This window comes from Dreissena polymorpha, chromosome 10 (assembly GCF_020536995.1).
Source record: "Dreissena polymorpha isolate Duluth1 chromosome 10, UMN_Dpol_1.0, whole genome shotgun sequence".
Taxonomy (NCBI): domain Eukaryota; kingdom Metazoa; phylum Mollusca; class Bivalvia; order Myida; family Dreissenidae; genus Dreissena; species Dreissena polymorpha.
In genome coordinates this window covers 70,223,623-70,246,645 of record NC_068364.1, presented here as the reverse complement: position 1 = coordinate 70,246,645, position 23,023 = coordinate 70,223,623, and the positions used below count along the sequence as shown (strand labels likewise).

Below are 23,023 nucleotides of genomic sequence, written 5' to 3'. Positions count from 1 at the left end.
TAAATGTAACGTACGGTTATTAAACCCTTTCCCCCATAAGAAGCAAAGTCTACATGGCTTTAGCAACCAGCATAAAACCAGAACAGCCTGCTAGTAACTCGCAGTCTGTTCAGGTTTTTTGCTGTTTGCTGCTCATCTAAGGTTTGGAAATGAAGCCTTAAAAACTTTAATCTATTAAGAAAGGTATTAAATTAAATATAACTTTCTAAGGGACTACAAATGCGTCAAAATACGTATCTAAGGGGGAAAGGGTTAAGGACAATAACCCTGCAATTACTGAAGCGATTCTAACCTGTCATTTTTGTCCTTCATTTTCTTCATCGATCCAGCTGCAAAAAGAAGGAAAAAGGCTTAATTAACAGGCATTTGAAACAAATAATATTTGCAATTTGAAAGTTTCGTGGCAAAAACTTCCTGTATTGCCAGCCCTGCTGGACTGATTTTCAGTAAAGCAATACAAATGTTACCTCACATCAATTACACATGATGTTTACGTTTCTATAATAAAAGAATTCATTCATCAATCTTACCATGTCATGTTACCTAACCTTAGTAAACCACAGGTGGCTAGCGTGTGGTTATGATATTAATAAGTAAAAAAATCATTTTGAATGAAAAATAATCAAATCATCACGAAAAATCGACTTTTTGGAAAAAAAATTCACTATCAAATATATATATATACATGTAAGAAGGTATTCAACTCAAAATCACCCCAAAACAGGATGCATTGCTTTGAACAGCCATTACTTCCCCAATTGTGCAACTATTTCCATGAACTCGATCTTATTCAACGCAGAAATTAATTTCCTTTCTGGAAATGTACATATCTTGCAATATTATTACGAATGCTGTGTCAAATGTTAAGAAATAACATGATACACATCTCGCGTGAAAATGACTTTTGCAACCAGCATAAAACCTGCAGTCTGTTCAGGTTTTATGCTGTTTGCTGCTCATCAGCATCATGTGGCGTCTCATCTGGGTCTACGCTGTTTGCCATGGCCTTTTTTCTAGACGCTAAGCATAAATGGGTTAATATTTCAGCAATGTGTATATAGTGCTTATGCATGTTAAGTTTCTTAGGCCTGTTCCTTGCATGCACATATAAGTGTGCTTCGTAAAAACGTTCTGATATACACTACGCAGCCCGAGATTTTTGCCTAAATCACCGACACGCGGTGGTCATTATTTATTTTGGGTGAAAAATCACCGCGAACTCGCGCGTTTTATCATGCTAGGTTGACCATGATCACCGCCAATGCTATAAATATAATCTCCGCTGTGATTCACTGCGATTCACAGCGTTCACGGTCAACATGGTGAAGAACGATTTTCCTACATTACATGTACATGATTGTATAATCTTCACAAAGATTATAGCAATATGGGATAATTAGCATTGTTGGCAGATATAAGAGAGTAGCCTTTTTAAAATGTCAACATGTATTTCACACCCATGTCCCAGACAGGTTATTTTTGTCTTTTTAAATGCTGCGTATAAAACAAAACAGTGTTCGCACCTAGCTGTATGATACCTCATCTGTGGGAGTGATAATTGCTTTTTTGATTATGCAATTAACAGTTTGAAGCCATGGAGAACTCATAACTGATTGTAATGTAATCGTCGTATTTTCCCCGAGTCTCTCCATTCCCCGATACATACGATTCAACTGTCTCAATCACATACTTGCAACTTCTTCCGTCTTTATCAATTACTCGATAATCACGCATATGCCCGATTTCCATTTTAAAAGCAAATTCTGGTTAATATTGACAATAAGAGTCCTAAAGAATGTCATACACAAACGTTCGAAATTATCAAATGAATTTCGGCATATGTTTCTATTTAAAGATTTGATTAAATAAGCGCCCAATATCAGATCAGTTGTATTGTACATGCGTAAATCACCTGACACGATTTGCACGCGTAGTGTACAGCTATTTTCGGTTACAAATTCTAGCCACAAAAGCATAGTGCAAATGAATTAAATTAATTTCTTTCTTCTGATAAAAAGCGCGCGAAAATTGGCGTGGGTGTATTTATTCGTAAATAAACATTTCATAGTGAAAGGGAGTTAATTTTGTGAAAATAAACCAATATCTGTTTATTGAAATTGTCAAACTTTTATATATATATTAGCAATTCTTATGAAAATAAATATCGTTATTTTAAATGTTTTAAGCAAGTCTGTTTCCGAGCGCATATATGGGAATTAACTTTGTGAGCTACTTCAATATGTTAACAGTTATACAATCATTGTTTTGACAGACGACATGTGCTTATCTTAAGTTTGTTTCTGGTAATACACAGGATATTGGATGTTCGGGTCTTGATTGGATAATAAAACAAAGACGCAGTCGGCGGTTTTCAGTAGAACTTTTGAACTTACGCAGTAGGGAGTTTAGACCGTATAAATACTCCTCAACTGGAGATGACAATCTATTGCAGATGCATGTTAGTGAATAAAAGTATATTAGAAATCGGTTGGCTTGAATTCCATTAAGTTGGCTTTTGTTGTTGGTCCCCCGAGTTCGAGCCATAAGGTTTCGACTGTAGTTTGAACTCAGGTGAGCTGTACAGGGCCATCATGGCCCTCTTGTTAATAGTGTAATATAGAGTAACAAACTCAGAAAAGGTGATGATTTTGAAACATGTTTTCATTTCCTGCGATCATAAGTTTGATTGTCCATTTCAGCATATGTTATGAATAATTAAAACAAGAGCACTGCATAACGGGTGCCAATGCTCGGCTGCGGGTGCAGTTTTGAATAAATGAAAGCTTGTCGAAATGTTGTTTTTTGTTGTTTTGAGAGGTCACGACGAGCTGGCTGTGACAATACCTCGGGTTTTCTCCGAAAACAGCCGAGCTAAAAATTGAATTGAAATGAGACATAACACAACCATCATTTCAACATATAAAAAAAATCACGGGAGGTAACTTACCCTCACAGCCAACTGGCAGATCATCTTCATCCCCAGTTGTCTCCCTTATTAGACTACCCATCCTGTTGGCAGCCCTGAAAATGGAGCAGAACACTTCGTAGGAAACAAGCAAATTCATTGAATTGATATCCCCCGCCAATATACTTCTGGACAAAAAAGTTTTCTGGACAGAGACAACGCAAACGTGCATCATCCTCTTATCCATATATATACTCATACCAATTTTGAATGAAATCCGTCAAAGCACTTCCAAGATATGGCTCCGGACACACACAAAAAGCATTTGTTCAAGATACAAAGGGTCATAACTCCTTTATTATCCAATGATGTACAATTTTTAAAACGCACTAAGTGACCGCTTGACCTAGTTTTTGACCCAGAAAGGCCCATGTTCTAACTTGGCCTTAAGATCATCTCCATACAACTTGTAGCGTAATTGCGTATCGTTCGTGTAAAACACACAGTAACCAACAAAGTTCATTTCTGATTTCTTTGCGTTTTATTTCTGCTTATTAACACAACACAACGTTTCCAAAATGTTTGTCAAATACAAGATACATGCGAAGCCCGCAATGGGCCCATCCCGCGAAAGCCAGCAATAATGCGACTTGTATGTTCGCCGTTTAAGTAAGACTGTCTATAAATATAGATATAAACAACGAAAGCTTTGATAATTGCTATGTGTACAATTTTGATTGGCTGTGTAATGTCACGTGTCTACATGTACAATTCTGATTGGCCGTTTGTTAAGTCACGTGTCTGCAACCTAAATATACGTATGCAACGGACACCTAACGAATACATACGGAAATGACCGAAGATTGGCACATACGGTAAGCAAATATTCGTGTCCGGTAATTATAACCCGAGGCTAATGATTTGTTGATCCAGATGGCTGCCTTTTTAAGATTGTATGAAATGTGGTACAAATTTCGATCATTATATAAATCCAACAATGCCCCAAATGTGCGTTTTGTGTGCGTTATGTTACAAACTTCTGACCGAGTTTGGTGAAGATCGGATGTAAACTACTTGAATTAGAGAGCGGACACCATGCTGAATGTTAAAAAACGCACTAAGTGACCCCATTACATAGTTTTAGGCCCGGAATGTTCAAACTTGTCCTAGAGATCATTTAGATAAAACTTGTGACAAAGTTTGGTGAGGATTGGATGAAAACTGACCGACCGACCGACAAGTTCACATATACCCACCTAAACTTTGTTTGTGGGGGTATAATTAAAAACAAGAACTTTGTTTTTCAGAAACACTATTGCGCCACTTTGAAGGTATTTATTTGACCTATGACCTTGAAGGATGACCTTCACCTTTCACCACTCAAAATGTGCAGCTCCATGAGATACACATGCATGCCAAATATAAAGTTGCTTTCTTCAAAATTGCAAAGTTATGGCAAATGTTAAAGTTTGACGCAAACAAACACAAACACACAAACCAGCAGACAGGGCAAAAACAATATGTCCCCCACTATAGTGGTGGGGAACATAATTATTTCAAAACTTAAATGTAAAGACAATTATTTGTGCAATTTCAATGAAAACTACATTTTTCTATGCTGCACTCAGAAAAGGGACTACTTGTTATTACTTTACAATTTATCAACCAATCCATGTTTTAAAATGGTTGCCATGGCACAATGGATATGGTAACTGTCTTTCAATCATGAGGTCCTTAGTTAAATCATTACTGTGGATGCATTCTCAAAGCCTCCCCAAAAATTCACCAAGTACTGGTTCTTACCGAATAAAGGAAAAAAGAGCTTTTTAATCAGCAATAGGCTTCCAATGCAATCTAGCTAATATAAATACAGGTTAGTTTCAACTGTTTAACTATTTAGTTTTAAGCTATTTAACAAAATATTGAGGATAATGCTAACAGCAAAATTTATTAATTTAATTTTGTGCGAAATTAAAAAATATATCGCCTCCTTGGTGCAAAAAGGTACCATGTGACATTGAAATTAGAAGGCACATGGTACCTTATTGCATCAATGGAGCAATATTTTCCAATATATACATAAAGAGGTAAAATAAATTGAAATTTAAAAGCATTTCTAGTTGTTAAGTTATTTTTATATTTCACTGTTCTTGAAAGTATACAGTTTATAATTTATACATCATCGTCTGACATGCCCAGCAATTTTGTATCTTGTATGTGCATTGTTATAAACAATAACACAGATGCCAAAAACGATGTGATTTCGTTAAATGAGCCCTTTACACTCGCAGAAATCGAATTTCAAATCCGTAATTTAATCAATAATAAAAGCAGTGGCATCGATGGAATACCAGCTGAGTTTTATAAAAATTCATTAAACAATATAACACCCTTCTTAGTATTACTTTTAAAACAAATTTTTGATTCTGGTTATTTTCCTAAAACTTGGGTCAGAGTTTAATATGTCCAATACACAAATCTGGACCTACTCATATTCTTGGAAATTACCGTGGAATCTCTTTAACTAATATAATGTACAAAATATTTGCCGGTGTATTAAATAAACGATAATATGAATGGGCGGAAGGAAACAATAAATTTGATGAATCTCAAGCAGGTTTTCGGGCCGGCTATTCAGCCATAGATAATTTTTTTGCCTTCAAGCGATGGCTCAAAAATATTTGTCAAACAAGAAAAATGTGTTTGTCAGAAACACTATGTCCCCTTCTGCGCCGCTTTGAATTTTTTTTTTTACCTTTGACCTTGAAAAATGACCTTGACCTTTCCCCACTCAAAATGTGCGGCTCCATGAGATACACATGCGTGCCAAATATCAAGTTGGTATCTTCAATGTTGCCAAAGTATTCATAAAATGAGCGATTTTGGCCACATATACTTGACCTCTGACCTTGAAGGATGACCTTGACCTTTCACCACTCAAAATGTGCGGCTCCATGAGATACACATGCATGCCAAATATCAAGTTGGTATCTTCAATATTGCCAAAGGATTCATAAAATGAGCGATTTTGGCCACATATATTTGACCTCTGACCTTGAAGGATGACCTTGACCTTTCACCACTCAAAATGTGCAGCTCCATGAGATACACATGCATGCCAAATATCAAGTTGCTATCTTAAATATTGAAAAAGTTATTGCAAATGTTAAAGTTGGAGCAAACAGACCATCAGACCAACATACAGACCAACAGACAGGGCAAAAACAATATGTCCCCCACTATAGTGGGTGGGGGACATAAAAAGGGGGGTAGATTCTATTGCTTATATATAGACTTTAGAAAGGCATTCGATAAAATAAACCACAATGTAATGTTTCAAGCACTTACCAAAAAGGGAATTTAAGTTAAATTCATTGCGTATTAAAAAAAATGTATAGCTCTCTCTTTTCCTGCGTTAAAGTACATAATACAACCGACACTAATTCTGCGGCGAAGTATAGAACCTATTGTCAAATCACTATATCATAGTTTTTTCAATGTAATATTGGTATCCGTCAGGGTGTCAAGACCAGTTCTACCATATTTGCTCTATTTATAGATGATTTATCAGTTATGCTACGTGAAACATGTGGGTCCGGAATTTTTATTTCAAATGAAATACCTGACATTTTATGTCTCATGTTTGCAGACGATATTGCTAGCTGTGCGGAAACGGCCTTTAAACTTCAACAACAGTTAAACGTTGTTGATCAATTTTGCATTAACACGGGAATGGAGATTAATTTAGATAAAAGTGAAGTTATTGTTTTTAGAAATGGCGGACCTTTAAGAAATTACGAGCGCTGGACATATCAGGGTACGAAATTAAATACCACTTCCACTTATCATGGGATTATTGTTTACAAATAAAATAATCGTGGAACGCGGCGCAAGAGAAACTACGTTCACAAGTTCAAAAAGCAATATTCTCAATTTATAGTTATAAAGGGACTTTTGGAAACTTCCCTATTAAAGAACTCTTTTTACTTTTTGATAGCATGGTAAAGCCAATATAGTGTTATGACTCACAGATATGGGGATATGTATATTATGTAAATGCCATTGATACTGTCTAAAATAAATTTTGTAAACGCATTTTGCATGTAAGGAAAAATACTAATACCTGTATTGGCCTTGGCGAATGTGGCCGACTACCTTTATCTGTTACATATTTTGTTAATTGCATTAAATATTGGTGTAAACTGTTAATGATGCCTAATAACAGATTTCCTAAACAATGCTATAATATGTTAATATCAAAAGATAACGCCGGGCGTACTTGCTGGGCAACACATGTAAAATCTTTAATATTTAGATATGGTTTCGATTCGTGTGGATCTCTCAGGATATTGGCAACGTAGACTTATTAGTGTGTATTTTCGTCACCGTATAATTGATTGCGTCACACAAAATTGGCACAGTGACATAAACAATGCATCTAGAGGCAGCCATTATAAGAACTATAAAGATATTTGCAGTTGGAAATTCCCCTAAAATATCAGATAGCCTTTGCCAAGTTTAGATGCTCCAATCACAAATTAACTATTGAAATTGGTAGGCAGTTGCATCTTGATTATAATTTGAGAATTTGTAATTTTTGTTTTATCGAGAAACATTTATCTATTATTGATTATGAATATCATGCATTTTTTCAATATTACTCGTAGTAAATATGATATCATATGTCCGTAGAAAATTTCTATATAACTGGTATATGGGTGGAAATACTGTACATGACTTTTATAATCTGATGAGCAAAACAGATAATGACACACTATTGAAATTGTGTTTGTCTGCGTACCATTCATGACTAGCGTCTACAAAAGGCCTAGGCAAACAGCATAGACCCAGATGAGACGCCACATGATGCAGCGTCTGTTTGCTTAAAGGAATTTCTATGAGAAATATTCTAAACATAGAAATAAATATCCCAGACAACTCTAATTTTGGAAATAAATTGATCCAATTTATAAGGATGGGAGAGTCCACTCGGCATAAATGGGTTAATGATAATCTATAATTTGTTGACTCCTCCTGCTACCATCACATGAGCTAACCCTTTACCACTTAGAAACGTATTTTGACCCATTTGTAGTTTAATTTAATTAAAAACCTTTCTAACTAGATTCAAATTTTAAAATTTAATTTCCAACCCTTTCATACTGATGAGCAGCAAACAGCATAAAACCTGAACAGATTGCCAGTTACTCGCAGGCTGTTCTGATTTTATGCTGATTGCACATATCCATTTTCACTTTGCCTCTGAGTGAGAAAGGGTTAACACTGTGAATCCCAATATCCTACTCGACTCACACTCAAACAAGGCGTACTCAAGCCTCCCTTGTGCATTCCTTGGGTCTTCCTATATTAACCCTTTCAGTACTGGAACCGAATTTTAAAGGCCTTTGCAAACAGTTTGGATCCAGATGAGACGACACAGAACGTGGCGTCTCATCAGGATCCAAACTGTTTGCTATTCTGAAATTAGAAATTCAGCAGACTACATATTTGCAGACGACAAATTTCCCAGCATGCAAAGGGTTAAGTTTGAGTGGAAGGGGGGTGACGTTCTGTAATATAGCCATAATATGAGCCACTGTCTGGAAGCACTGGGTCTAATGCTTTTCGTTGACGTGACGTAGTGGATATGGTGTCCCCCTAGTGACGGTTCTATCCCCAATTGGATTTCAATCTTTCAATCTCCCCCAAAGACACAAAGAACTGGTAAAAGGAAATGGAATCGAGAGCCTTTCAATAAGCCTAAGGCTTTAACCCTTTGCATGCTGGGAAATTTATCGTCTGCTAAAATGTCGTCTGCTGAATTTCTACATTAAGCATTTCTTCGATTTAAAAAAAACAAACTATTAGAATAGCAAACATTTTGGATCCAGATGAGAGGCCATGTTCAGTGGCGTCTCATTTGGATCCAAACTGTTTGCAAAGGCCTTCAAATTCGGTTCCAGCACTGAAAGAGTTAAATGAAATCGAGCTAAATTCAATGAAATCGAGCTTAAATAAATAGGTTTAAACAAACTGAACTAAAGCATTTGAGTAAAGTGTGGTCCCAGATTTGCCTAATCAGGGAGGACACTTTCTATGGTGGATTTTTGTGTTTAAAAGAGACTTCTTTTAAATAGAAATATTTTCAAAAAGCTGAAAATGTCGTCCCTGATAAGCGCGAGGTGACTGCACAGGTTTATATGGGATGACACTCAATGTGCATCATTAAGCCCAGGTTTCCAAGAACGGAGCATATATTCATATTGGAACAGATAAATAATAAAAGGGCTCTGTGAAAAGGGGGTTTAATGCATGTGGGTATACCAGGGACGACACTTTTTGCTTTTAGGATATTTTCTGTTTAACCCATTTATGCCTAGTGGACTCTCCCATCCTTCTAAATTGGATCAATTTATTTCCAAAATAAGGGATGTCTAGTATATTTATTTCTATATTTATAATATTTCTTACAGAAATTCCTGTAAGCAAACAGCGCAGACCCTGATGAGACGCCGCATCATGCTGAGGCCTTTTTTCTAGACGCTAGGCATAAATGGGTTTAAGAAAGTCTCTTCTAAGTGAAAATCCAGTTTAGACTGAAAGTGTTGTCCATGATAAGACTTTGCAGATTGCGCAGGCTAATCTGGGACTACACTTTACATGCATGCATTAAACCCCCTTTTTACAAAGCATAGCTCAAATAATTTCCTACGTCACAATAATTATTTAACAAGTCAAATTTTTAAACAAACACCCATCAGTAGCACCATCTTTATGGTGTACATGTATGTATTTCTCTTTGTATCATATTTCATACATAATACACTGTGAATGGAAGCAAAATCTACATAAGAAATAACATAGAAAATATCAGTACTTTGATTGCATTTAAATGTCTAAATAAATATGAAAAAGGTTGTAATATGAATATAAAACAATTTAATATACACAATTTTCAACATAACACACAGAGCAAAATACTGATAAATACATGTATATGACCATGATAAAAATAATTTAAACAATCTCACTTAAAAGACAACTTCCGACACAGGTAAACAATTTAAAACATTTAAACATTAAAATTAAGCATAAAAACATTTTATTTGCCCTTACCACCAAGATTGTTTCATCCTCACATCCTGTTCAAGCCTTTTTGTTCAGTGCAACAGTTTATGTAAACTGCTTACACTTAAGGCACCATACATTTCTAATGTTGATAACCCATAAAACCTTCAACTGATGTTTAATTTCAGTTCCTTATTCAAATACACACAGTAGATTGATGTCAAACTCTCATACTAAATTTATGGAGTCAAAAGGCAGAGAACTGGACAAAATCATATCTCATGACAACCAAAGTAGAGCCACTGTGCACATAATCATAACAACACGTATTTCACAAGTCATTTTAAAGGGGCCTTTTCACATATTGGTAAATTGACAAAATTAAAAAAGTTTCAGTTTCGCAAATTTTTGTTTAGTTATGACAGTTGTGAGGAAACAGTCGTACTGAACATTTACCATGCTCTAAATTAGCAATTATATGCATCTTTAGACAATTTAAAAACCTGAAAATTATAAAGCGTTGCAACGCGAAACGAATTAATAATTTGGAGAGTTCTGTTGTTGTCCTTACATTTTGTGAAACTACGAGAATTGCTTATATAGAGTATAAAATACATCAAGTATTGCATGTGGAAGGATGGTCGAGTGGTCTAAGTGGTAGACTTTTTACTCCAGGACTCCAGGGGTCAGTGGTTCGAGTCCTGCTGAGGGTTAAATTTTTTTTCTTTTTTTAAATTTTATTCTTCATTTTTACTGGAGCTTTTTACTTCCAATGTTTACATTTATCAATATAAAGCATTTAATGAAAAACTTCAAAACATGCCAAAATCTGTTGGACGGTCCCTTTAATCCTATTCACAGCTGACTCATTCCAAACATAACCAGCTACACAGCCAATAGAACACCATGAACAAATCAAAATGAATGAGAGTCATAAATTTATGGAGTCATATAATATTTGTGGTTAAAGAGATGACTGAAACTTGCAAATCCTCATCTACGGCTCTTGAGTTGTAAAGTGTTTCAAAGATAGTGTGCTCCCATATGACAATATTCGAAATTCCCACGTGTAATTATTTGAATTATAACAAAAATAATATAAATGAAGACAATTTCTTTAAGGGTCACCTATCTAGCAAGTAGAATTATGGCCAGAAATCAGTAACTCAAAAAGAAGATAACATTTCTTTATTTACCTAGCAAAAAGTTATCAGCATTGCTTAAATGTTGTGAGTCGACAAAATTGTATAAAGATAAGATAACAAAGATAATGAATTAATGTTGTAACTTGTAGATGTATTATGTTATATTTTAGGTTTATTTAAAATTATTGCATAAACTCTATCTATAATGCCCTCTGGCGGGGTGCAGAAACATGGCAAAAGGAGGGCTTAAACGGGAGAAATTGTGTATTAACAATGCGATTCACGTGCCGTTCAAGCCCTGTTAAGTGTTTTTCATATCCATAATCTGGTCCATGAGCAGTTACTTCCCTTCTCCAGCCTTCGACGACTTTCCAAGCATAAATGGGGAACTGAATAAGCACCTGAGTTTCCTCATGCATGCAGGGATAATGACTATTTCAATCCACTTTTCAAGTTATACCATCTGCACTCTCTTGACAACAGCTTTATTTTATCGGCAACGTCAATGAAGTTAAGGTTATTTACTCAACACTTTCAAAAGACTATGCTGTAAATGTAAGTGTTAAATAAATTACCTTCAACGTTCCTGCTGTAAATTCCAAAATAATTCCTCATTTCTTACTTTGCGCGGCTGCATTTCAACTTTGCATAAATCCACTGTTTAAACACTTTTTAAATCGAAAACTGCCTATCCCAAGGTGAAGCCTTGTCATTTTGGATGATGACCGAGTGAGGCATATGTAAAACACAACCTTGAACTGTATTGAAATAATCAAATTATTTTGTTGAATTTTCGAATGAACAAAACAAATTGTTTTCAAAGTTATTTAAAATTATTTTGGTATATGTGATTTGTTTATTCTTGGACATGATCATCTGCGGGCGCTCTCAAAATCCGTTCCTGCACTAGTGCGCAGAACAGATTTTTCGAGAGCCCGCAGATGATCATGCCCTCGAAAACGTGTATTATACCTATATTGAAAGCCCAATGGGCGAGAACTTTAAAGACACAATTTTGAAGACAGTGATACATAGATTGTGTCAGGCCCTACTTTCCATTCTTAGGAATTTGAAGTTCATATAATAGCACTTTATAACAACAAGAGAGGTTTTTATCCCACTTTTACAGCGAATTCGGTTGATTAATGCCCCGTTGATTAAATATCATCTATAATCAACGGCAGGAAATGACGTCAATATTTCGAGGAAATGACGTCATAAATCCAGCGAAATTATCCAGTCAAACTAATTTTGTTTATACAAAAAAGTTTACAAAATAAAAAGTGGGATAAATAGAATAATAGATAAGTGTTGATTATAGATCAGGTTTATCATGCTTGGCACGAAAATGAAAAAGCACTCGCCAAGGCTTGTGCTTTTTGTTTTCTAAGCCTTGCATGATAAACCTGATCTATAATCAACACTAGCCTATTATTCTCTATGTAAAACATGCCCCAAAACCCTACATTCACTAAGTGTCAACATGCATTATTTCTCAGGTATTTTATAAACAGTCTATTACATGTATGTAAAGTTGGAATATGACATTAATTCTGGAATGGACTGTTTTAGCCTCATTTGCTTAGTTTTGACAATGCAAATGTCAGTGGTCATAAAAACAAAGATTAAAGCCATAAATTATAGAATTATCAATTAAAAAAAATATGGACCTTTGCTCATGCACCGCATGGGCAACCCCCTTTTCTCATACACGGCATGGGCAAACCTCCCTTTGCTCATGCGGCACATGGGAAAATCCCCTTTGCTCATGCACCGCATGGGCAAACCCCCTTTGCTGATACACATGCGGTGCATGAGCAAAGGGGTTTGCCCATGCGGTGTATGAGCAAAGGGGTTTGCCCATGCGGTGTATGAGCAAAGGGGGCTTGCCCATACGAAGCTGAAACAGTCCATTCTAAAATTAACGTTGTATTCCAACTTTACGTAATAGACTGTTTATAATAATATTGCATGCACCTATGACTTGATCTTTGACCTTTTGATCTATATATTGATACAAGTATATAGATTTCTATGTTCGTTCATGAATAAGCAGCAAAATCATTTATGTGATCCTAGGTTAAAGGATTCTCAAGATAGTGAGTGGAAATTTATTTACCAGCCCCTGTGTCCTTGACCTCTGACCTGTCTACATCAAAATCAATATTGATAGGCATTTTCCTTTCATTGCAAGTAATCGGCATACCCATTCACACAATCAATTTAGGTCAAGTGTTCTCTAGATATAGTACAGAAATGAAAAAGACTCAATTTCATATTACAAGCCCTTTTGACCTTAACCTTTGTCCTGTTTATCTTAAAATATACAAGTGTCTTCCTTTTATAAATTATGAAGTAAGCATCATTCTGATTTGCTTGATGATCATACAAAGCCTACTTAACCCTTTGCATGCTGGGAAATTTGTCGTCTGCTAAAATGTCTTCTGCTGAATTTCTTAAATTAGCATTTTCTTTGATTTTTTTTCAAAGAATACTATCAGAATAGCAAACAGTTTGGATCCTGATGAGACGCCACGTTCTGTGGCGTCTCATCTGGATCCAAACTATTTGCAAAGGCCTTCAAAATTCGGTTCCAGCACTGAAAGGGTTAAAATATCATACAGAAACCAAATGACCTACTAATTAAGAAACTGACCGACCAACAGCAAAGTAGTAATCCCACTCCTCAGTATGGGCAGGGTTCCCACTGTCCATTGCAAGTGTCACCAATAGCGACAAATTAAAACTTTCTTGATTTTTGATTTTTTTTTTAATTCTCATTTTTAATGCTCAATATTTCATGATTGAATATATCATGTTTTAAAAGATTATATCATTAGAAAAACAGCTTTTAACACCACTGATAGTGCTTCTTTGTACTTTCCAATTGTAAAGTAAATGCTATCCCTTTAAAAATAGCACAAGATTAATCTGCTAATGTTGACATACATTGTATAGTGCACATTCCATTTCATGTCATGATGTAGGTATGAATGCTAAAATTAATGACCGACTATGTACTGGTAAACATTATGAAATATTTTATTCATCTTTGTAATGCCATGTGCACTTCAGATTTCTACAAAATGTTGTTGCTTTTTATTTTAAAAATATACTGTTTCTAAAACCTACCAGCAAAATATTTGCAATTATTAGCTCCAAATAAAAATATATTTTCATGAAATAACAAGAGGACCATTGGCCTTAAGGAGCTCACCTGAAACCAAAAGAAACAATACTATCCTGAAAAAGTGCGAGCTGATTAATGAAGAAAGGACCAAAAAAAATTGACTTCTAGAGTGTTAACATGTTTTTTTAATTGACCCCAGTGACCTAGATTTTTTAGCTCACATGATCCAGTTGCCATCCCAGCCAAGATTTGAGAGGGACAAATGTTCTGACCAAATTTTATTTAGATTGGCCATTAATGTGGCTAATGTAGCGTAAGTTTTCAATATAGCCATATAAGGAAAACTACCCTGACCCCCAGCAGCCATGTTTTTCAACAAACGTTAACCATTTTCAGACTCAGTCCAGATATCATTAGAACAAATGTTCTGACCAAGTTTAATCAAGATTGGACAATAAATGAGACATCTAGAATGTTAACAAGGTTTTACTAAAGCCATATAAAGAAAACTGTCAAGACCCCTGGTAGTACTGTTTTTCAACAAACCATAACCATTTTTGATCTCTGCCCAGATTTTGTTAGAACAAAATTTTAATGTTCTGACCTTAAGTTTCCTGAAGATTGGACAATAACTGAGACATCTAGAATGTTAACAAGGTTTTACTAAAACCATAATATTATACGGAAAACTGCCAGGACACCTGGTGGTCATGTTTTCAACAAACTATAACCATTTTCGAACTCAGCCCAGATTTCATTAGAACAAAATTTTAATGTTCTGACCAAGTTTCCTGAAGATTGGATATTAATGTGACATCTAGAGTGTTAACAAGGTTTTACTATAGCCATTTAAGGAAAACTGCCATAACGCTTGATGGCCATGTTTTTCAACCAAATGGAACCATTTTCGACCTCGTCCAAGATATTATTTGGATACACATTCAATTTTCATGAAGATTGGACAATAAATGTGGCTTCAAGAGTGTTTAAACAAAGCAAATGTTGATGACGGAAAACAGAAGATGGACAATAGGCGATCACAAAATCTCCCCATGAGCACATACATGTAGTGCTAAGGTGAGCTCATAATTGAAAAATAAGAAAAAAACGTTGTTTAAAAAAAGAAAATATTACACAGATTCAATGACAGAACCCAATTTAAGCATTCATTGTAATCTATATAAGGAGTATTTCATATTTATTTTAAAAGACCAATCAAAAATAATTTACTTACATGTATTAAGCCTGATATGCAAACCTTATTATTTCTCTCTTCATTTCTGACAATAAGCAAATATTTTCAAATGAATCCTTGTTTATAAACTTATAAACAATCGTAATGAGCTCTGATGCAAAGCATTTAAACCATGTTTCAAACACATCATAGCCATAAATAATGTTTACTAAATTTAAATTTCCCAATAACAACAAACATAGACAATACAAAAATCAGTTGAAACTGACTTTTTCTGACATTTTATTGCAATGAACATGAAAACTCCATTCATTTTTTACTTGGTTGTGATCTGATCATTGTTTAATGGGCAGAAGACCACTGATACATCGTAATTTGGCTCATAGGCTTTGCAAAAATAAGCAAAGATCCCATTAAAACTATATTTTGTTGATAAGTTGAACTTTGATACATGTATAAAGAATGACCCATAGGATATGAACGCCCACATCAAACGAGGAATCCTTTATCACGACATACTCTGAATGACAGCCCTGTGTACACAGGACTTCGCCTATCACGCCTGTACTGACATTGATACATCCACCCACTACAAACTATTATCCATAAATTGTTGTTTAAAATATAGGTTTCACATGTTCCATTGAAAAATATTATTCTCTTATATTGTTGTCTTAATAAAAGAAATTCACATTTTTCCATTATCATTATGATTGAAAAATATTTTTCTCAAACAGTGTCGTTTTAAAACGAGAAATTAAAGATGTTTTATCTAAAAATCTACATAATTAATCTGGTCATTTAATGAAATATGTTGGCTGTACGCCTATGATTAAGTTAAACAAGAGCACCGCCTTGCGGGTGCAGACCGCTCATCTATTTTCTTTTTAAAGGTGAAGGGACTCTCATTTTCAATCACAAAGGAGGGAGGAGTGGAGTGAAGAGGGGTGTATAGTGTGGGGTTGTGGACATTTATTACATTATCTTCCAAAAAAGCGAAAAAAAAAAAAAAATAATAAAAAAATCGGGGGGGGGGGGTATAGTGTGAGGGTGTGGTGATAATTTGTGAGATGATCTTAAAAAAAAAAAAAAAAAAAAAAAAAATCAAAAAAAAAATTTGGGGGGGGGGGTGGGGTGGGGGGGTGGGGTGGGGGTATAGTGTGAGGGTGTGGTGGTCATTTGTGAGATGATCTTATAAAAAAAAAAAAAAAAAAAAAAAAAAATAGGGGGGGGGGGAGGGGGGGGAGGGGGGGGGAGGGCACGGGGGATGGTTTGGGTGAAGTCTATTGTGGTATGTCAGGTAAGAGTAGTTTCATCAAAGTATCAATCAAATCTAATCATAAATAAAGAAGTTATGGCAATTTTAGCAAAATTTAATAATTTGACCTTGAGAGTCAAGGTCATTCAAAGGTCAAAGTAAAATTCAAGTTGCCAGGTACAGTAACCTCATGATAGCATGTAAGTATTTGAAGCTTGAAAGCAATAGCCTTGATACTTCGAGTGGATCGAAACACAAAATTTAACCATATATTAAAAGTTACTAAGTCAAAAAAGGGCCATAATTCCGTAACAATGACAACCAGAGTTATGCAACTTGTCCTTTTACTGTACCCTTATGATAGTTTGTGAGTGTTCCAAGTATGAAAGCAATATCTATGATACTTTAGGGGTAAAGTGACCAAAACATAAATCTTAACCAAATTTTCAATTTTCTAAGTATAAAGGGCCCATAATTCCGTCCAAATGCCAGTCAGAGTTACATAACTTTGCCTGCACCGTCCCCTTATGATAGTTCATAAATCTTGCAAGTATGAAAGCAATAGCTTTGATACTGTAGGAATAAAGTGGACCTAAACACAAAACTTAATCAAATTTTCAATTTTCTAAGTATAAAAAGGGCACATAATTCTGTCAAAATGCCAGTCAGAGTTACATTACTTTGCCTGCACAGTCCCCTTATGATAGTTAGTAAGTGTTGCAAGTATGAAAGCAATAGCTTTGATGCTTAAGGAATAAAATGGACCTAAACACAAAACTTAACCAAAATTGTCAATTTTCTAAGTATAAAAAGGGCACATAATTCTGTCAAAATGCATGCCAGAGTTATCTAACTTTGCCTGCCCAGTCCCCTCATGATAGTAAGTAAGTGTACCAAGTTTGAATGCAATAGCATTGATACTTACTGAGAAAAGTGGAACTAAACGCAAAACTTAACCAAAATTTTCAATTTTTTAAGTATAAAAAGGGCACATAATTCTGTCAAAATGCACGCCAGAGTTATCTAACTTTGCCTGCCTAGTCCCCTCATGATAGTAAGTAAGTGTACCAAGTTTGAATGCAATAGCATTGATACTTTCTGAGAAAAGTGGACCTAAACGCAAAACTTAACCGGACGCCGACGCCAACGCCAACGCCGACGCCGACGCCGACGCCGACGCCGACGCCAAGGTGATGACAATAGCTCATAATTTTTTTTCAAAAAATAGATGAGCTAAAAATAATACATTAAATAAAATATACATACCTGACTTTAAAAAATACAAAGAAATCACTACAGAAACTCCAATCTGTGCATGGTAATTTAATACATATTGCTTCATTTTACAGAAAGGTTTCAACAGATGTTTGAAAGGCTTTTTAAGCCATTATGTAACTTTAAGTTAAAACGTTCATGGGTACCTTTTGACCCTTGATTTCAGTTTTCACAAAAATCTTTCTTTATAACTGAGTTAGTTGTGACAAACATGTTTCCACTGATGTCAGACCATAACAAAAACTTTGGTCACCAATCAAACTTCAAAAAGTGTAATTGTGAAAAACAAATACTGATGTCATTTCTAAAGAAATACAAATAAAACTATTACATGATACATGATAACATACATACAAAATGTATAACGTTAAAAAAAACATAGATTGGAACTTCTACATTGTACATGTGCAATGCCTAAATTTGTACAATATTTCAAATCTATTTAATATATTTCTGCAAATTTCAAACAGATATTTTAACTAATAATTTTTACAATTTTGGCTCCATTATACATTGTATATATATAGTGTTGTTTTTTAATAATTATGTACAACGTAATTTGACATTTAAAATCATTGACCTTATTATTTGTTATGTGGTGTTAAAAGATATACAAGTGTAGTAAAAGGATTTTTTCGGTAATTTTGATTAAGATGCATTGATGAAAAGTCTATAAAAGGAGTAAAATCAGACAATTAATTCTTATTAAAAATCCCTTAGGACAATTACTCTGATATTTTAAACAAACATTACTTACATTCAGTTGCATGAAATCTTGCATGTAAATCCCAAAGTAAACAGCTGTAAGGCACAGAGCATAAATGAAACTCTCATTAATTCCAAAAGGGTTTTACCAGCATATACCGTAATTGGATATCAATAATTTAAGAAATGACACATTTACAACAGACCCCTATCACAGTTTTCATAAATTTTATAAAGTTTATGGCAGAAATCTGACACGGGGTTATCCATCTGAGGTGGTTTACAACATGCAGTTAAGATAATTGCTGAGTCAAACACGAGTTTAAAAGGGAACTCCCACCCCTCCCACACTTCTTCATTGCATTTAAACATTCTTTTCATAGTTCATTTGCACAAGTCATGAACTTATTTACAAAATGAACGTTGAAAAATCAGCTCAAATATGCCAGAAGCCACTTAAAATGATTGCCAAAATATATCCACTCATGAAATATCATTATTATCATATGATGCACAAGAGAGAGGAAATGTATGCAAAAACATTTTTTTTAAAGAAAAAAATTATCTTTAAACTTCTGAAGTCAAACATCCATGCCTAAATTCTTTTACTTCTTATTAATTATCTCATGACGCAAAAACATTATAATATGTTAAAGGGGCCTTTTCACAGATTTTGGCATGTTTTGAAGTTTGTCATTAAATGCTTTATATTGATTAATGTAAACATTAAATTTTAAAAGCTCCAATAAAATATCAAAAATAAAATTTAAAAAAGGAAAAGAAAGTAGCCCGCAGCAGGGCTCAAACCAGTGACCCCCGGAATCCTGAAGTAAAAACGCATTAGCCAACTGAGCTATCCTGCCAAGCATACATACTGGCGTATTTGATACGTTATATAAGCAATATTCGTAGTTTCACAAATTTAAACAACAACAACAGAACTCTCCAAATTATTCAATTGTTTCGCGTTGCAACGCTTTATAATTTTTAGGTTTTAAAATCGTCAAATGATGCATATAATGGCTATATTAGATCATGGCAAATGTTCAGTAATACTGTTTCCTCACAAATATCATAACTGAACCGAAAATTTGCCATTCTGAAACAACTTTTTTCAATTTTGTCAATTTACAAAACCGTGAAAAGATCCCTTTAAAATATTATATTTTCCCACCAACATACAATCAAAGTGCATGGTTTTGGGCTTCACATATCGAAAACCATTCACTCACATAACATTATTATTCACAGCTCATTCTAATATGATAACTTACTTCAATCATCACAGGCAGCAGCCGCATGAATTGCAAGCCAGGTTAACACATAGCAACAATTTCTTAATATTACAACTTTCGTTAAACTTTACAACACTAGACTAACTTTGCAACCAACATACAGCTATTCAGTGACATGAGTCACAAGCTCTAACCAGAAACATGGGAAATAACCTTCTGTTCACATTTGATAAATATTATAATCACGTAATCTCCCACTAATATTGATAAATATCACAACCACACTAACCTCCCCTTCACATTGATAAGTACTATAATCGCAGTAATCTCCCATGTTAAAATTGGTAAATTGATGAATATCACAACAGATATCCTCTCAAAAATAATAAATATTACAATCACAGTAATATTCCCACTTAATCAAGAAAAATATCATAATCTAAGAAACTTCCCGAGTAAATATTGACCAATATAACAAATATCAAATATCGATACCACAGTAATCTATCTTTAACATTGATGGCTACCCCATTGTTAAATATCAAAATCACAATGACCTCTCTTGTTAACATAACCACAACTACAGAAATCTATTTTACAGACTGAGAATTATCACAATAACATTAATCTCTCCCATGAAGACTGATAAATATCACAATAACATTAATCTCCCTCATTAAGACTGAGAAATATCACAATAACATTAATCTCCCACATTAAGACTGATAAATATCAAAGGAACATTAATCTCCCACATTAAGACTGATAAATATCACAATAACATTAATCTCCCCCCATTAAGACTGAGAAATATCACAATAACATTAATCTCCCACATTTAGACTGATAAATATTACAATACACTGTAACTCCAATATAGCGCGGTCAATGGGGTCCAAGCCGCGAAACAGCGTTATAACGGATCCGCGTTATAGGTTCTGAGCTCATTTACTTCAGGGCGCTATAAAAAAAAACAGGTATAGAATAGCCTATAATATAGGTCATGTATATTGCCATGCTGTGTTGACGCAAATACATGCATATAAACCGAATCGTATCGATAAGTCGATATCGATAGTATACATACCGCTTTTCTTATGTGCACATTTATCCGATAATCCAATAAAATTGCAACATCACTTAAAAAATAATAATCTTGAACATTAATGACGATATATGTTTAAGAAATTCGTAAACACAACCGTACGCATATATGCCATTTTCAGAAGTGTTAAGAGTACAGTGCATTATGGGGCAGAGCTTTCATTGGACGAGCGACTTTAAATTTAGATTGAATGCAATACGACTCATGTACAAAAAATTGTTTTATTGCGTCATACGCATGCAAAAAACGTGTTTCCCGGGGACTTTCTGATACCGCGCGAAAATGAAAGTGAAACTCTGTTAACAATTGCCGGTACACTGCGTTCGCATGTAAATAAATCGTCTGCATTATTTAATTTCTTATACACGAACTGAAAGATTACATGACATAATACTAGAATGATAATGAAATGACAGGAAAAGTTGTTTTATACAGTAGGCAGTATATTTCACAGCCGCTCATTTAATATAGTCAAACTGCAACCATATCAAAGTAAGAATGTTTCAATCGTTTTGAATTACTTGAATTGTATATCTATCCCGCTTGCACTTAACTTATGGAAATTATCGCACTGAACCGCTCTGATGAGGAATACATGTAATAAACACTGACACGCGAGTTTTTCACACCTTTATTGACATTACATAACAGATTAACACCAATTAGCTGTCGGTGTTGTTTAACCTCGAGGCGATTATAATCGATTAAACGGACGGTTGTATAAAGCAATCAACATGACTGTGATTGCCGCCATCTTTGAATTGTCTGAAAATACATGAAGTTGCATAATACGGATTTGAATCAGAAATCAAATGGAAGGTTGGAGAAAAAATGGGATCCAAGCACCATCCGCGTTATATTGGATTCAGCGTTATAACGGAGCGCTTTATATTGGAGTTACAGTGTAACATTAATCTTCCCTATTAAGACTGTATGATAAATATCACAATAACATTAATTTCCCCATTTAGACTAATAAATATCACAATAACATTAATATTCTCAATGAAGACTGATAAATATCACAATAACATTAATCTCCCCCATTTAGACTGAGAAATATCACAATAACATTAATCTACCCCATTACAACTGATAAATATCACAATAGCATTAATCTCCCCCATTTAGACTGAGAAAAATCACAATAACATTAATCTCCCTCATTGAGACTTATAAATATCACAATAACATTAATCTCCCCCATTTAGACTGAGAAATATCACACAAACAATAATCTCCCCCATTTAGACTGATAAATATCGCAATAACATTAATATCCCCACATAAAGACTGAGAAATATCACAATTACAATATTTTACATCCTGCAAAGCATGCAATAACAATATCAACATACAATTTAAGGCAAACAAAATTCACAGACGATTATAGAAAAAAATGTTAATACAGGCAAAATAGAAAATATAGGGAGGTTTTCTTTTAAAGAAATGTCTTCCTTCAAAAACATGAGAAAAACAAGCAAGAACACCCAATAAATGCTTTACAACCCAAACTGATAAATATCACAATTATGGATCTGAGAAACGTACCTCTCTGACAGAGACGCCCCGTCGTGTTCATCATATTCTCCACAACGATGGTCTTCACTCTTCAAGTCTTCACTCTTCAAATATTGTTTTGGCTCTCGTGTTGCATCATCTACAAAACAATTTTTAACTCATATTCCATTCCAGTCTGGCTCTGAGAAAATGGGGCTTCATGCATGTGCAATGAGTTTTTGTCTCAGATTATTCCCTGCCTGTCTGCACAGGCTGATCAGAGAATACACTTTCAGCTTTTATTGCACTTTTTTTAATCAGCATTTCAATATCAAAATTTTCAGCATTTCAATTCTTATAATGATCAATTTTTAGTCTTCAAACTAACCCAATGCTATGAAGTCCAGAAAAAAAGAGTTTTATGGCTGATGATGTCTGACAGTGGAATTTTTTTCATATCATTATTATTTAAAAGTTTTTCGAATGACCGATACAACAATAA

The 23,023-nt window shown here is 34.5% G+C and overlaps 1 protein-coding gene across 5 annotated transcripts in view; it reads right to left on the bottom strand.

Annotated features, from left to right (window-relative positions):
* The window catches only part of LOC127847111 (uncharacterized), a 110,972-nt gene that overhangs the window by 61,688 nt on the left and 26,261 nt on the right, over nt 1-23,023 (bottom strand). For 2 of the 5 annotated variants that reach the window (XM_052378737.1, XM_052378736.1), the window contains 3 exons: nt 22,573-22,681; nt 2,948-3,021; nt 293-329 (listed from right to left, as the gene is read on the bottom strand). In XM_052378737.1, coding sequence (XP_052234697.1) covers nt 293-329; nt 2,948-3,021; nt 22,573-22,681 — 220 coding nt within the window. Of the gene's footprint in view, nt 1-292; nt 330-2,947; nt 3,022-10,021; nt 10,285-18,733; nt 18,895-19,955; nt 20,092-22,572; nt 22,682-23,023 lie in introns of those variants that run through there. The other 3 variants (XM_052378740.1, XM_052378739.1, XM_052378738.1) reach the window with 3 other exon arrangements.